This window comes from Suricata suricatta, chromosome 8 (assembly GCF_006229205.1).
Source record: "Suricata suricatta isolate VVHF042 chromosome 8, meerkat_22Aug2017_6uvM2_HiC, whole genome shotgun sequence".
NCBI classification, from domain to species: Eukaryota; Metazoa; Chordata; class Mammalia; order Carnivora; family Herpestidae; genus Suricata; species Suricata suricatta.
Genome location: NC_043707.1, coordinates 93,053,484 through 93,069,382, shown reverse-complemented (window position 1 = coordinate 93,069,382; position 15,899 = coordinate 93,053,484). Strand labels below are relative to the sequence as shown.

Genomic DNA, 15,899 nt, shown 5'->3' with positions numbered 1-15,899 from the left:
GATAAATTCAGAGAGAAGTTGAGTGGCAGAGTCCATGGGGCTGTTTCTCTGGTTCTCTTTCCATTTCTGCCCACGAAGACCATGGCTGCTTTCTCTGAACTCACAGGCCCTTGCTTAGCCTGGACGGCAGTGAGTTGCGAAATTCCGCTCTCTCCAAGTCAGTTCCGTATAATAGCATTTAGAATCCCTACTTCCACTCTTCCTGGTTCCAAACCCAAAATAGCTATGTCTTCCTGTCTAGTGTACCTTTATTGCCTGAAAAATCCCCGAGATCTTTTTGACCTGAAAAAAAACCCTCCTGGGTTGGGGACATTAAGCTTCCTAACACTCTTGATCTTCATTTTCAAGGCAGAAAAACAGTGTGAGCAAACCCTAGTTTTTATATTTGAAGGGAATAAATGTGCATTGACCATTTATACAGAATGCTGAAAATGATCGCAGAGAAATTTGAAGTCATGGCTATGTATTCTAGGACATACACCTAGAATCAGTTACTCAGTTTTTAACTAGAATGTTAACTTGAAAGCCTTATAGAGAAAATTAAGAGGATGCAGTTCTCCGGGTCCCTGCCTTGTTGTCTTTCTTTCTCTCTTCCTTTGACTTTATAGCAGATCTGAGGAAACTTCTAATACTCACTGACGCTTGTGCTGCCCAATCTCGGAGTTTGAAATGCCTGAGAAAGCAGTACAGATTCCAACTGTAAAACATTCCTGCACCAAGCCTTGGAAACTGGTGTGCTGAAGCTGGCAGAGCTCAGAGGGGGCGCATGTAAATGAGGCTCACTTATAAACTCCTGAGGAGTGTTTTATTTAATTTAAACCTGAACTTGAACTCATAAACACGGTCCTGAAGAACAATACCAAAAGGCCGATGGAGTCCAACAGGATGCCATATTTTAGCTCAGACAGTTCACTCCTCTAAGAGAAAGAAAAATCTTCAAGTATTTTTTTTTAACCCAGCGCCTTTAAGATAGCACAAGGTGGTACAGCTACAAGGTTTTCGTGAGTGCAGATTCCAGTGGGAGTTAACAGGTAGCCGTTGAAAGTACCACCATTCTTGCAAAATGAACGGTAAGATCTCCTAACCATACGGCGATCTAACAAGAGGGAAGGATATTTAAAGAGCCAATGAACATAGAACAGCCCAATGTGTAATTGGTTTCATTAAAATATAATAAAGTGATAGTGGAATGCGGAGCTGTTCCTGATTAGCGCTGTAAACATAAGTTCTGGGTTTGTTTCTAAATTTCAGGTACTGCAGGAGCCCCACCGGGTAGAACTTATCTGAAGACAAAATAGGTGATTTTGTTTATGTGGCGTGGTTGTGTAAAACACATCCTCAAATCTGTCTTCAGTAATCTTTGCTTGGGAGCGGTCCATCATCTCTAAAGTCATGACCAAAAAGGTGAAAATGAATTCAATTTTCTAGGTTAGTATCATCTTACCTCTCTCTAAGAAGCGTAGATTCCTGACAGAGCCGCCAAGTAGCACTGCTGGTCCTGTATATCATGTATATGACCAAGCCACTGATAACACCCTTCACACAGAGTGTTAATGTTATGGGACATTGTTCAACACCCCCCCACCCCAGCCCCACCCAGAGGCTTCCCACTCACCTCCCTGAGAACTATTCAGGAAGAATCAAATTGTTAGTAGTAATGAATATTGCTTAGTTGTAAATTTAATCTACACATTTAGTAGGAAATAAATCTGAACATAAAAAGCATTTGCTGTTTCAGCATTAAAAAAAAAAGTACTGTCATTTGAAACTGCCAACTCCCCCACACGGGTTTGTTTTGCAAGTCACGTCTTAACAAAGACAAGTTGTGTTACCATAAAACCCTAAATCCCACCACATTTTCAGAAGGAGGAGGAAAGCATTGTTCACTGATCCCTGGTGTGTGCTTTCGGGGGACGCCACATGGGGCTTTGACTGGGCTCAGGGAAAGCATTCCATTTCTGTCAAGGGTAGTTGGCCCAAAGGAAGCCTTGACTAACCCCACCCCATGCCATCCAGATCCCAACAACACCTCCCACGTCCTGGGACAATACTGCTTACACTTGGGGCTGGCATGTCAAAGTCATTTAGGCCAGTATTTGAAAGCTGTGTCTTTTTGTTATTTCCTCCCCCCAATGCAGAGATAACAGGTATACCGAGGCCTGTTTTGCAGATAAGTTAAACTGGACCCCCGAAATCAAAGAGACTAGAAGTCTCTGGCACGTTCCATGGCCAAGTTCACTCCTGCCTCAGTGAGGGACATGAGAGCAGTTTTACCCCAGCATCCCATCCACACTGTGAACGAGGAAAAGATAAGTCCTGGAACTAGTGAAACTGAAAAGCAGGTGTCCCCCGAAGGTAAAGAAAGTTGAGGTGTGGGGTCTTTGTAAGTATGATCAGAGCAGCCTCCTTGGGTGCCTAAGTTCCAGGGCGGCCAGCAACCGAGCAGGAAAGGGGGGTGGGGGAGGCTCCCGATTCACAGTCTGGTGAGGAGGTGCACCCCCATCCCCTCTTTTCTCCTGCGACTGAGAACTGAGATGCCCCCGCCTCCTCCACCTTCTGTCCCAGTTCTGCCCCCGAGCCCCGCTTCTTGGGCGCACCCCAGAGGCCCTCACCCCAGCTGCCAGGCGGGGCGGTCGTGGTTGCAGCTGACTGCGCACCTCTGCTCAGCCTTTCTTAATCCGGTGAATGGAGTAGGAAGCACTGTTGGTTTGTGCGGCCTTTGGGAGAGGTGGGTCTGCCCTCATTCCTGTGGGGGGCTCAAACCCCGGTGGAGAGGGAGAGAAAGAGACTGGCTGGAGGAGTGGGAAGGGGGCCGAAGCGGGGCTGGAAAGGCCAGGAGGAAGGAAGGACCGTGAACGTGAACAGAGGGCCATTAAAGGGGCAGGAAGCAAAGACCTGTGCTCCGGGCCTTGGCAGTCTGCGCCAGCTGGAGTGGGAAGGTGTGAAGGTGGCAGATGCCATCCAGTGCCTAAAAAGGGCTTCTTGGCTCAAAAGGTTAGTTTGGGAATTCGTTTCTGGCAAAGAACCAGATCCTCTGTCATCCTATTGCAGGGTGTCTCTGGGAGATTTTTTGTGCTAACTGGACGACTTTTTGCTTTAATGTTATTTTCTCCTCTTTCCAGACTTTCTCTACCTGCACAATCCAAACCCCAAATCTGCATGATAGATGTGCTGTGAACCTGAGGGGTGTTTGGGAAGGTCTTTTCAGCTCTGGGGGAAGAGCAGGAGCAGAGAAGCACTGGGTGGAATGATTATTACAATGTGGCCACGCTCTGCTGAGCTCTGACCTCCACTCCCACGCCTCTCTTTTTAAACAAGAAAGGTTACCTCCCCGGGCCACCATTGGGCCAGCCCCAAGTGTGACTGTCTGCACTTGTTAGACAACAGGCATTTAATTAAAGTTGGAATCCGAAGTGCAGAAAACATACATTTTTTTCATTTCATAGCTCCCTAGGAAATCATATTCTCCCCCATCCCTACTGTACTCACCCTGCCGCCAAAAAAAAAAGCAAGAAAGAAAGAAAAGAAAAGAAAGAAAAAAGAAAGATGATCTTAAAACTGAAACTCAAAAATCACAAAAGGGTAGCCTGCCTTCTCTATTTTTTTGCCTTTGGGGCAGACATTAGCCAATAATAAAGCCTGTATTGTATCTTCAGGCCAGAGCCAGCTTTTTAATGGCTAACTTCCCACAAGCAAAAGTGTTTGTCCCATTTCAGGGCATTAAAATACAGCATTTAATGAATCTGTAACTAAAATCTCTCATCTTTCCTCTGTGCAGTAGAAGGCCTTGCCTTGATGCCTTCTGATATTTGGATTGGACTTTGTAGACTCAAAAAAAAAAAAAAAAGAAAGAAAGAGAGAAAAGAACAAACAGTAAACGCCAGGCCCTCGCTGAAAATAAACCGCGAAGCGCCCTTGTCACTGCGTTTCCGCGCAGAGCCGGCCTCCGGGCACTGCGTGGGCTCCACCCAGAAAATCCGGAGGTGCCATCCCAGCCTACAGATAGGAACTCTGGACGATTTCATCGGGTCGTTGTCCCCTTAATCCCCACGCTGCACCTCAGATCTCAAGCAGCTTCCGTGGCGCGGGTTCACTTTAATGGATAGAATCTATTTTTCATGAAAAAGCAGGAAATAAGCTGTCTCTTTCATAAAAAGATTTACAAAATGTAATCATTGTTGAAATATTCCCTTTGAACTGCCGTGTCCACGGGGGTCTCCGGCTCCCAGAGTCGTGCTTCATTAGAACCCCCTCACAAGCGGCTCCAGAAGGCAGGTACACTGGTGGTGCCGGCTTTGATGTCTTGAATGAATGAAAGAAAAGCACAATAAAAAAGAGCTGTTGATCAAGCATAAAATACTCTTTAAGCTGACAGAATAGCAGCGTTAACACACCCTAAGCTGCTTTTAGTTTTTCCCTTTTTTCCTCACATTTTCCTGTGCTTTGTGTACAGTGGGGGTTTGTATTTTATAAGAAGTCTCTGATCTATGTAGTATGCCGTTCGCTAACAAAAACCAAAATAGGATTGTTTCTGTCCCACTTGGTTGCCTAACTACTCCCTCCCTCCCTGCCTCCCCTCTCCCCCGCTTCCCCCCAACTTCCAAGGCGTGCAGCGGAGGCTTGCAAGGCAAGGGCCCAAATGCCTTTCATAAACTTGAGCCAATTCCTTTTGTGTGGTTGGTTTCGCTGCTCTGATTTTAATACCGCAATTAAAGACAGATTTTTATTTTCTCAAGAACTTTCTCTTACAACTGGGGGAATGGAACTGATGCAGCTGCTACTTTTAACTAAGAAATTCTATCATTAAATAAGAGAAAAGACGCCTTGTCGAGCCCTGACTTTCCAAGAGAACCGGTCCTCCTCGGCCCTCACGTGGACCTTAGGGCCTGTCCACATGTGTCAGAGAATCCAGTTTCCGTGGCCTTCTGGTTTCTGTGCTTGCCTCTGTCCAGGCATTAGCTCATCTAATCCCCATAAAAACTGATAAAGTTGTTATCTCTGTTTTCATGGAGTCCAAAACCAAGATTTGGGAATGCCAACTAACTCACCTAAGATGATTTAACTAGTACATAACAATGTGTACTAGTTAAATGATGAAGTTCTGCTAACTCGGACTCCAGGGCCCCAGCTCTACCGCGATGCGGACAGCCCTCCAAGAAGTCCGCAGAGCAAATGCCAGTGGGCCAGAGTGCCTCTGTTAATTCAGAAGTCTTAGGGTTCATGAGATAAAAGGTTCCTCGGATGAAAACGTGAAGGAGGACCAAAAATAAGTAAATAAATAAATATTACCTGATGGTGAGGCAGACACCAGGGCAAGTTGGAATACGCGAACAATTTAGACTTTGGAACAAGAGTCGGAATAATTGGATCGTGTACGTACTCTCAAGGTTTGGAGGTGCTGGATGGCTTATTGGGTAAAAAGATTAGTGTTTTCCCGTTTTGAGGTTTGAACCAAACAGAGGTCTTGGCCGGGAGCAGCACGGTCACTCTCCAGGGAGCGGTGGTTTGGACAACTCCTCTATGCTTGTAGTAAGTAGGCAGCCGTCCACGTTACAAAACTCTTGCACATGCTACTGATGCAGTTGGCCACAGTTGGCCCCACTGCAGCAGCTCTTCAGAGAACTGCCTGGGGAGGCTTGTGGAGACCTGTGCCTCTCCCTGGGGGGAGCACGCGCCTGTCATTTAGGGAGGCGTGGCCATGTGGAGTGGGCCCGGATACAGCACTGCCACGCTAGAAGTCATCCATCTAAATGCCCTGTTGGGGTAACTGATACCAGGCTTCCAGAACCTTAGAGTTAGCTCCTTCCTGCCTTCCTTCTTTCCTTCCTTCCTTCCTTAACAGTATTGAGTAAGTGGCTATTCTGTGCCAGACACTGGGGATGCCACACTCAGGAACATATCCATTTTCTTAGGGAGAAAACAGGTAATTACAGCTCAGTGACTGTGACAGAGGTAAACCCCGGGATGCCAGGCCTCGAGAAAGACCTCTTGGAAGAAGGGATGCTAATCTGAGAATGCAAGAGCTAGTGAGCGTTAGCAAAGCCACGGAGAGGGGGCCAGCCCGTGCCAAGGCCCAGCAGGGAGAAAGCATTTGGCTTTGGGGGATCTGGAAGAAGTTTAACACAGCGCAAGTGTTGAGTACAAGCAGTTAAAAGATAAGCCACAAAGGTAAGTGGGGCCAATTGTGGCCCATTAATGTTTTAATAGTTTCCCGTACAATAAACAAGTCTTGGTTTAGCATTATTGAAAACAGGTTTTCTTTAATTAACAAAATCAGACAAGAAAAATGATGGCAGAGATCAAAGCCCATGGCCGGCAATACCAATAACTGACTCCTGGGTATGGCGTGCCACCTTTTCCAGAATAAACCAGTGTGAAAACTTGCCCTCCTCTCTTCTAGTACAGAATGGTCCTCACAGCTGCCCTCTGGGGGCCCGAAGACGGAGACCAGCCTACCTCAAATCCCACAACTGGTTAAGGGAAAAAAGTAGGGCTCAACCTTGGGTCCCTTGGATATTGGATGCTCAGCCTCTTCAGTCAATATTAAGTTGATAAAGATCCTACTGTGAGAACAGCAAGGTACTTGGTATCTTGAAAGGTACAGAAGGCTGCAATTCCATGCCTTCTTTCTGCACAATGACTCCTTAAGGAGTCTCCTTATTACACACATTCTGTCCCCAGAGCCTAGCACACATAGCACTGAGCACACATTAGGTCCCCAGTGCTTGTGGAATGAGGGAAGAAATGCTCCAAAATGGTGTCTACTAATGTGAGAAACTCAGAAGGTTGTCCATTTCCATTGTCTTGAAAGGGGACTGGGGAGCTACCAGGCTTTTGGCTGATTTTTTTTTTTTTTTTTTTTTTTTTTTGCCCTTGGCTAAACAGTGGGCTTTCGCTCCTCCAAACAAGAGCAGGAAGCCAAAACTGAATAACTGGAGGAGTGTGACCCAGGAGAGATATAGTACCTTTTCAAGAGAAGAGTCAAAATGGCAACCACAACTCCTGTGGTCCTGGTTGGTAGCATCCTCTTTGGGGCTGATGAAGCGGCGGGCCTGCTGGGGTGGTGGGGACAGAGGCACCCCTGTCTCTGCATGTCTCCTTTATAAGTGCATGAATGTCCTTAAATAACCCACCTTGTGGGGAGAAGAAAGCGAAGCGTCACACCCAGTTCTGGATTCCACATTAACAGCCTCCTTCCGTAGCGTTCAACTTTGCCCTTGAGGCCTTTTGTTTAACTTTTTAATTTGAAAAACAGATTCTGCTGCGTCACAGTCTGTTCCACCCTCCCCATCCACACCCCCTGCACCCTCTCTCTCTCTCTCTTTTTTTTTTTTGGTTAAAGAAAAATATAGCTATTCAAAGAGACTTGTATTTCCTTTTGTTGTTAAGATATACGTCCGGCCCTCAGTGAGAGGAGTATATAAAAGGCCTTTTTTAAAAAGTTGTTATTCACATTAGAATGTTTGTTGTTAACTCAGGAGTTGAGTCTTCTTTAACCATGTCTTGGGCCGCCTCATGACCAAATTTTGGAAAAGGGTTTCCTAATTGCTCCCCGTGGGGCATCAGGAAGGAAAGAGCCTGGCACTGCCAGAGGTGCCTACTGCCATTCAGCCTTCCTGTTTAGGATGCAGCCGGATGGATATTGTTTATGGTTCATAAAACCTGACTACTGTGAGTATTCCAGAATCCCAGCAGAATGGGATTCCAACTTTCATGGAGCTGTAAATTAAGGGGCGGGAAGTGTGATAAAACTCCTTAGAGAACGCTGAAAAAAAAAATTTCGCGCTGCAATGGTTAAATGAAATTTTATAAGCACATTCACTGTGGAGCTGTTTTGCATTACATGAGTTGAATACCTTAGAGACGCCACATCTGCAGGCACTTTATTAAATCCTTAGTCAGCACTTTCCAACCTGATGAGATTACTTCTTCATTTGACTGGAGAAAAGGAAAGCTGAGCTCTGGTCCAGGACTGCAGGTTTCTTTTGATGTTTCACCTTGAACACTGAGAGAGGACAATTACCTCCCCCCTTCACTCCCCCGCAGCACATCCCAAACTGTAGAAATTGTGAGTGGAGCAGGGTGATTTTACTTAACTAGCGCCTCTGTGGGAGTTGTGGATTTACGGACCTCCAAAACAACCAGAGCTGAAAGTCCCTGAGGAGAAAATAGATCAAAGCTCTGTGTTTACTTCCTTAATGTAAATGTATCAAGATAACATCATCCTATATTGTATTGTAATATTGGAACTCGCTGCAGATAAGGGACAGAAATTTCTTTGTAGTCCATCTGGATACAGTAGGTTAGATTAAGGGCTTCTAAATTATGAAGGCAGAAACCATATAAAATGTAAGCTTGCATCAGTACATGTCTGAAGACCATTTTTTGACTCTCTATCAATGAACTTTGTTTAGTGTGGCACCATTTTCCTGGTGATTTTTGCTACCCAACCCCAACAATTTAACATTTATATTTAACAATTTATATTTTGTTTGTATGACCCAAGAAGAAAATGCTCAGAGTCATTCTTCAAGTGATACTTTGAAATTGGCACTGGTTGCATAATAGATTTTCTAACAAAATATCACAAGAGAAAAATGGGCTTTTCCACATACTATCTTGTCCGTTTAATGATAGGAGAAGTTCATGGAAGTTTCTAGAAATGGAGAGGCATATACATGTGTAGCTATCACATTCATCATAAAGGAATTAGGAGTGTCTTCAGCTACAATTAGATCATGAGAAAATAATTTAGTGAAATGGATATATTTTTTGATTATGATTATAATTGTACCTGACATCTCTGCAAATGAATGATTTAATCAAAGAGACCTAATCCCCCCCCCCCCCCCCCCCCCGCCAAAAAAACTTCAAAAACCAAAAAAATAACAAAAAACAAATTCCCTGTGTGGTTCCTCTAACGGATTGACTTCCCCATTCGGGAAAGCCTTGGTCAAGTAGCTGGGTTCATTGTCATGAAGATTAGTGTGATGTTGAAATAAGTACTAATGGTCAAATTACAGGAGTGAAAAAGTTTAAGAATAGGTTTTGGTTTGGGCCTGAAAGGGTTAATTAAGTTTTTTTCACGGGTTATTAAAGACCCCCAACCCATGTCTTCAGGAGTCATATTGACACCACACCACAGGGCAACTCGCTTCTGTATTGACATGTTGCTGGTCAGAGCACAATAGCCTTCTGTGTCTGAAAATCATTGCTAAAATCATCTCAAGGAAAAAAAAAAGTTTGAAAGCTCTAACGTTAGACAAAAGCCCAAGAGCTGCAGTGCGCAGCTCAAAAACCCGGAGTCAGCAACTTCTATTGATTAAAAACTAACCTTTAAAGTAACTCTGAGAGTGTGTGGTTAGCATTTAAATTTAAACATGTCATGAGTTGATTTGTGTTACTGAATACCAACTCAGAAGGAGTAACATTCACATCACATTTTTTTTTCTAATTCCCTTAAGCAGCTAAAGTATTTCATGAAATGTCAATAGGGCAAAAAGAAAAAGTGGGGGGGGCAACACTAGGCCTTGTAGTTTTCTTTCCCATGCAAATATTCACCACCCCCCCTAAAGAAAAGTATGGAGAGTGAAACACAATAATTAGTCCTTTGTCTAACTTTCCCAAGTGCCAGAGAAAGACAGATTAATTAAATATACAACAGTGTTGGTTTTTGGAGTGGGGGTCTTGCTTGCTGTGTAGGTCATAAATTAGGCAGAATAAATACTTCAATGTGTTTGCAGTGGGCCTTGCTACGTCAGAGCCACTGGAAGGTTGGTGGGAGGAGAGCGGAGGGTTTCTTGCTAATGATAGTCACGTCTGGGTCTGTCTGGTTGCTCTTAGCAACCAGACATGATGTAACACCAGGATGAACTTGAACTTGGGGGACTTGAAAAGAGAACAATAGACCAGAGCAATCAATAAAGCCTATTTCAGTGAAGGATTACAGAGCTGCTCTGGGGTAACCTTGTCTGCAAGGCACACACTGAATAGTAAGATGTGTGAAGAAACTTTTTTTTTTTTTTTGCTTTGCTTTTTAAGAGAAGTGCAGAGGCATTGCAGATTTTTGTAGCGCGCTGAGGTTGTGTCCAGAAACGGTGGTATGGAAAACTGCTCCCCCTGCCGACTCCCTGGGTCCCCGATGTTTACTTCTAGAGCTACTATGCAGCGTCAGATTGAAGAAGGCTGGGATTTCACAACTGACTTAGAAAGTGTGAGAACAGAAAATCTGTAAGCATGATTTGCCGCACCCAAACTTTGAGACTGTTTTGTTAAAGAGAGAGTGCAGCTGTAGCGTGGTCCGTCAGCTACTCGGAGACACCTACTAAAACTACGGGCTGGGGATTCGCCTCCCCTCTCTTTTCTTCCCCCCTCTTCTTCCTTTTGTCCAGCTAGGTTTAGGCTGTGTGTGTTTGATTTCCTTTCGGGATGCAAGAGGCTTTATTGTGTTTCCTCCAAGCGTGTGGTCAAAGTAGAACATCGAAAAGTACCCAGGATGCGTTGTTATAAGGTTTAGGCTTGGGGTTTTCAAGTCCTCTGGAAATCAAAGGTAGCTCGTGTGACCAGGAAATCTCATACCCACTTCCACATAGCTATCACTTTGCCATTTATCCCTGGGATCAGAGTCCTTAATTTACCTAATTGACTCTCCTGGGCACCGATAAACCTTCATCAGACTGAATCAACTCAAATGGGCCCCTTTCTGAGAGTGCCGAGTCAGTGATTTTCAGAGGCATTTACTTTTGCTGAAGTTGATGATTTTGCTGTGAATGATGATGAACGTGGTGAACCTGGCAGGGTATCACCAGAGAAAGGTTGGCAAAAGCCACGTACTTCTCTATTTCACTTAAGAAACTGAATCTGATATTAGACCATAACTGGTCATTTTGTGTAGGCAACAGAGAAAGAAATGCCAGCATAGACAGTGATGTATCACCACACTGTTGTCCAAAGCTCATCACCTAAGGATTTTTGGAAAGGTAACTGGTAACTGGACCCAGCAGGCATATGGAAGACTCTAAATAAATGCGGAATGAGCAAAAGCATAAACACAGACAATGCAGTGGCCTCATTTTTGTCCTTTGGGCATCATGGCAGCTAATAGGGTGCAGTCTTGATACCACTTGATTATTATATGTCATTTTTGAAAGTATCATTTTAGAAATATTGAGCTGAGAGCATTTTACATCACAAAATCTACCCCACGTACATATAAGGAGAAGAGGCATAAAAGAGGTGCTGTGACTTGCCCAAATACATAGGACTCTTGGTACACCACTTTTTCTACTTCACCTCTGTTTATTTTTATGTTGCTATTGATCATCTGTGCCTGTTAAAAGAATGTCACAATAGCATCTTTAGAGCCTTCATCTCATTGAAAAGGAGATGTGATAGAACTACCCTGGGATCCAGTAATCGCACTGCTGGATATTTACCCAAAACACAGAAAAAACACCAAATCAAAGGGATACATGCACCCCTATGTTTATGGCAGCATTATTTACGATAGCCAAAATATGGGAACAGCCCAAGTGTCCATCGCTTGATGAATGGATGAAGAGTGTGTGTGTGTGTGTGTGTGTGTGTATACACACTGAAATACTATTTAGCCATAAAAAAGAATGATATCTTGCCATTTGCAATGATGCAGATAGAGCTAGAAAGTATAACGTTAAGTGAAATGAGTGAGAGAAAGACAAGTACTAAATGACTTCACTCGTGTGTGGAGTTTAAGAAACAAAACAAACAAGCAAGTAGCGGGGAGAGAAACCCAAAAACAGACTCTGAACTATAGAGAATAAACTGATAGTTACCAGAGGGAGGTGGGTGGGACTGGGAGAAATAGATGATGGGGATTAAGGAGTATATTAGTCATAATGAGTACCAGGTGATTAAAATAAAAACTTAAATAAATAAAGAGTCAATATTAAAAAAAAGATGTGAAAAATCATCCAAGTGGACATTGATCAGCCCATGAAACCTCTCCCCTCACCCATCGTCCATTCATTCAGCATTTCTTTGTTGAGAACCTTCTACTTCAGGCACTGTGCTAAGCACTGAGGACTCAGTGACTAGGTGATTGAGCTCTGTGCCCTCCTGTAGAGTGCCGTGTGTGTGTGTGTGTGTGTGTGTGTGTCTGTGTGTGTGTGTGTGTGTGTGTGTGTCTAGTGGACACAAATACTTTATTTTTAAGACATTCAGAATGTTGGCAAACCCCAATGAAGTCACTGAGTTTTAACTTCAAAGGAATAAGATCAGCTTCAGTGACTCAATATTTACTACTGTTTGTCATTCTTCTATTTCCCCAGAAAATCTGCTCCCCCTCCCCCCTGCCACCTTCATTCCTGATAGAGATCCCAGTTTCATGATTGGAAGGGCAACTTCTAAAATATGTTACTTTCCAAGTTGTACCTCTAATCACTCTTTTCCTTTTGTCTTCTAGTCCTGGTACCTGGGATAAAAGTCGCGGTGTCCCACCATCCACCAGACAGACCACCTGACCCCTTCTCAACTCTGTAACATGGACGCACCCTCAACCCAGCGCGGTTACAACTTCACTGTCAGTGGAAGGGGAGAATCAAATCAACTTGTACATGGAAACAGCGAGCATTATGGTCAAACAGCAAAGGCCATAACCTTTTGGGATTTTTTTTTTAAATACTTTAGGGACTGTTGTAATTTTCTCATATGGTGCTGGAAATGGTTGGGCTTTGTAACATGTGGAGTGTTTCCGTGGTAGCGTGAGCATTAGGCGATGTGGCTAGCGGAGGTCTACTCTTGCTCACTGACTTCCCGTTGTAACACACTTTCCTTACGGAGCCTGGCTGTTTCACAGTATTTCATGAATTTACCCACACAGGTGTGAGCCTCCTTGAGCCATCAGGAGGCACATGGAGAACTAAATCTTTTGTAGTAGCTGAGATCTGCAGTATATAACTTACGGGACAGTCAAAGGGCAATGTTTTTCTGTAACATATTGGAAAAAGAAAATGCAGTTATGTTCCTTTTTTATTTTTTCTTTTAGTTTGGTTTTGGTTCAGCAGTCAGCAGTTAAATCTATAACATGGCCCACAAGGACAGTGAATCCACTCACGTTGCAGAACAATTCCGAAACGACAAACTACTACTACTACTATTCAGTTTTTTAAAAGTTGTGAAATGCTGCACTTACATTTAAAAAAAAAACATTTTTTCAACAATTTCAACAATGACACACAAATTCACGTGGAAATGGGGAAGATGGTCTGTTTTGACAGAAACTGACAGGAATCAATCAAAACAATCGAATTTTGAAATGAGTAAAGTGCAATTTCATTGGATAGCTAAATATCTTTGTAAGATAGAGATTGTTGAAAATTCTATTTTTGTTTTTCAAGTCCTCCCACCCCAGGACTCTAAATTATTGGGGTAAAAAAACAGCCTTGCAAGAAAAAGGGGAGCTATTTTTGCTTTTTATGTTTTTTATTGTTAAACTTGTATCCCTTTAAAAACTGAAGGAAAATTTAAAAAAAAAAACAAAAAACAAATCTAATGGTGCTTTTACCACGATATGTTAACTACATTAAATGCTAATTAATTATTTTCTGTTATCAAAGCACATAACTAAAATGAAATCATGGTATCTGTTAATTTTATAAGCTAGAAGTCACTATAATGGATTATGCCAATTCTGAAAATTTTTACATGTGTCCAGCAACATAGGATTTATCAGTTATCAGACACTTCATTGTACCAGAGATTGTCCAGAAATTTTAAAGACCTTTGCGCCCCTGAACTGGGCTATGGGAAAATAATAATAATAATAATATAATAATAATAATAATAATGAAACCAATACTGACACAAATGCTGGTGCCCATTCAGATCAAGGGTACCTGTTAGGGAAAAAAAAAGTTTGCACCCCCAAATGTCCTGTATCTTACGTAAAAAAAAAAAAAAAAACAACTCACAAAAAAACAAAAAAAACAAAAAACAAAAAAAAGTGCAAGTGATTTTTCTACCAGACAGCAAAGCACCCCCTTTGCTTCCCATGCAACTTCAAGAAGGTTTCCTATACTATACATATATATACGTTCTGGTTGGCAAAGCCCTGCTGATCAGAGAAAGTCTCTGCATGTTCTAGTGTTAGTAACTAATTTTTATATAGTTAATGTAGGATAAAGTAGAGTGCATTAAGACACAATATTGTAATCCCTACTCTAGGCGCTTGCCTTTAAACTATGTTTTTCAGCCCTTCAGAAGGGTTCTACTACTGTCCTATACAATCAAGTAACTGAAATTCTTGGGAAGACACTTTGCTCCTCATCTTTCCCCCCTGAAACAATGTTGTTTTGTTTTGTTTTTTTTCCTTAATTTGCACGAAAACAAAAATTCCATATCAATGTGCCTTGCCCTGGATAGCGATTATTTGTGGAATTGTTGCACATATGCTCCTCTATTGAAAGGGGTTTTTCCCTAGTCAAGCATTTGGAGACACTTTTTGTAAATGTGACTTTTATGTCAGCCATCGTCAGTTTCAACATCTAGAACTAAATAGAAAGTTAGTTGTTCCGCAGATAGGAGTAGTCTTTATTGTCCTCTGTGGTCAGTGGCAGTGCTGTTCTGAGATCTGTAGATGGCTTAGAATATCAGTATTTTGGATGTTGCTGCATTTTACAATTTATTTGGAGTCTTCCTTTATTTTCCCCCCAGATATATGAAAATATGCAATACCTGCTTATATCGTGTAGAAAAGCTTAGCGATTATTAATTTTTCTTTTATTTTTTTTATTTGACCAAAGTCGGTGCTGCACTTGACGCAGTGTGTTTTAGGTGTTTGTCTTTGTACTTTTTTTGTGATTTTTGAATGCACGTGCGCAGGAAGGGCTCCTCTTAGAGAAGCAGTCAAACTGTGAAGCACTAAGCTGACCCTGCTTCAAGCAATTTTGTTTTTACAACTGTTCCTTTCACAAGCAAGCCTTAAAAAAAAAAAGACAACTTCCTTTTTCTTCAGCTCCCACACCCCATTTTTCTTAGCAGACCGCAGTCAATCCACATTCAATAAAAAGGATATAATGCCCATTTTTATATGCACGTTTTTAAACTTCCAAGTTCTGAAAATTGTTTACTGGTTATCTCTATTTAAGGAAAAAAAAATAAAATAAAACATTTTGGATTTTCGTATGTGTCTGATAAGTGGTTGAATAGTCGTTTGGCGCTGTCATATGGTGTGATTGTCAGTGTGCGGTGTCACTTCCTATAGCCAGCCAGCATACTCGCCTTCCCCGATAGCACTTAGCTGGGCATTACTTTCTTATGACATATGTGCACTAAAAAAAAGAAAAAAGAAAAAAAAGAAAAAAAATAGCAGCTTTCAGTGCTTCACAGTGAAGGGAAAAAAAGCCTAGACAAACATTTTGTCAGAACCTTTGCTATAAGCCAAGGTATTACCAGTAAATTGGTTGTATATACAATAAAATTGCACCCTTTTTTTAAAACAAAACAAACTAAGCAATAGTTTGGGCAGTTTTAGTTGTTTCTAGTGAGCATGTTGTAGTCATGACTGCAAAGAGAGAGAATAAACTGCCCACTCAGAAGATATGTAATTTGTATTGTTGTATAGTTTTATTGATTACACTGATTTATTCTACCCTATTTTATAACGCAGGACTTTTGTAATGTTGTTTAAATGAGGAAACATTTCTGTCAAATTAGCCTAGTGAAATTTCTGATTGTCCATTATAAAGGCAGCGTTCATAGAATTGCTTTTCTTTCTTTCCCGCCTCCCGCGCACCCCCCTTGGGAACTGGATTTAAGTTTAAAACTTTCCTGTTTCCTTTTTTTTTTTGTAAGTATTTAAATACAGTTATTTTTTTCTCTCAATGGTATAGCATATTCCTATGCTTGAGAAGTATAGGTCT

At 42.3% G+C, this 15,899-nt stretch overlaps 1 protein-coding gene across 1 annotated transcript in view; it reads left to right on the top strand.

Moving 5' to 3' along the window:
- NFIA (nuclear factor I A) overlaps nt 1–15,162 on the top strand; it is a 362,772-nt gene extending 347,610 nt beyond the window's left edge. The window contains exon 12 of the mRNA XM_029946438.1: nt 12,443–15,162. Coding sequence (XP_029802298.1) covers nt 12,443–12,460 — 18 coding nt within the window. The 3' untranslated portion in view covers nt 12,461–15,162. The remainder of the gene's footprint in view (nt 1–12,442) is intronic.
- Nucleotides 15,163–15,899: the final 737 nt, after the last annotated feature.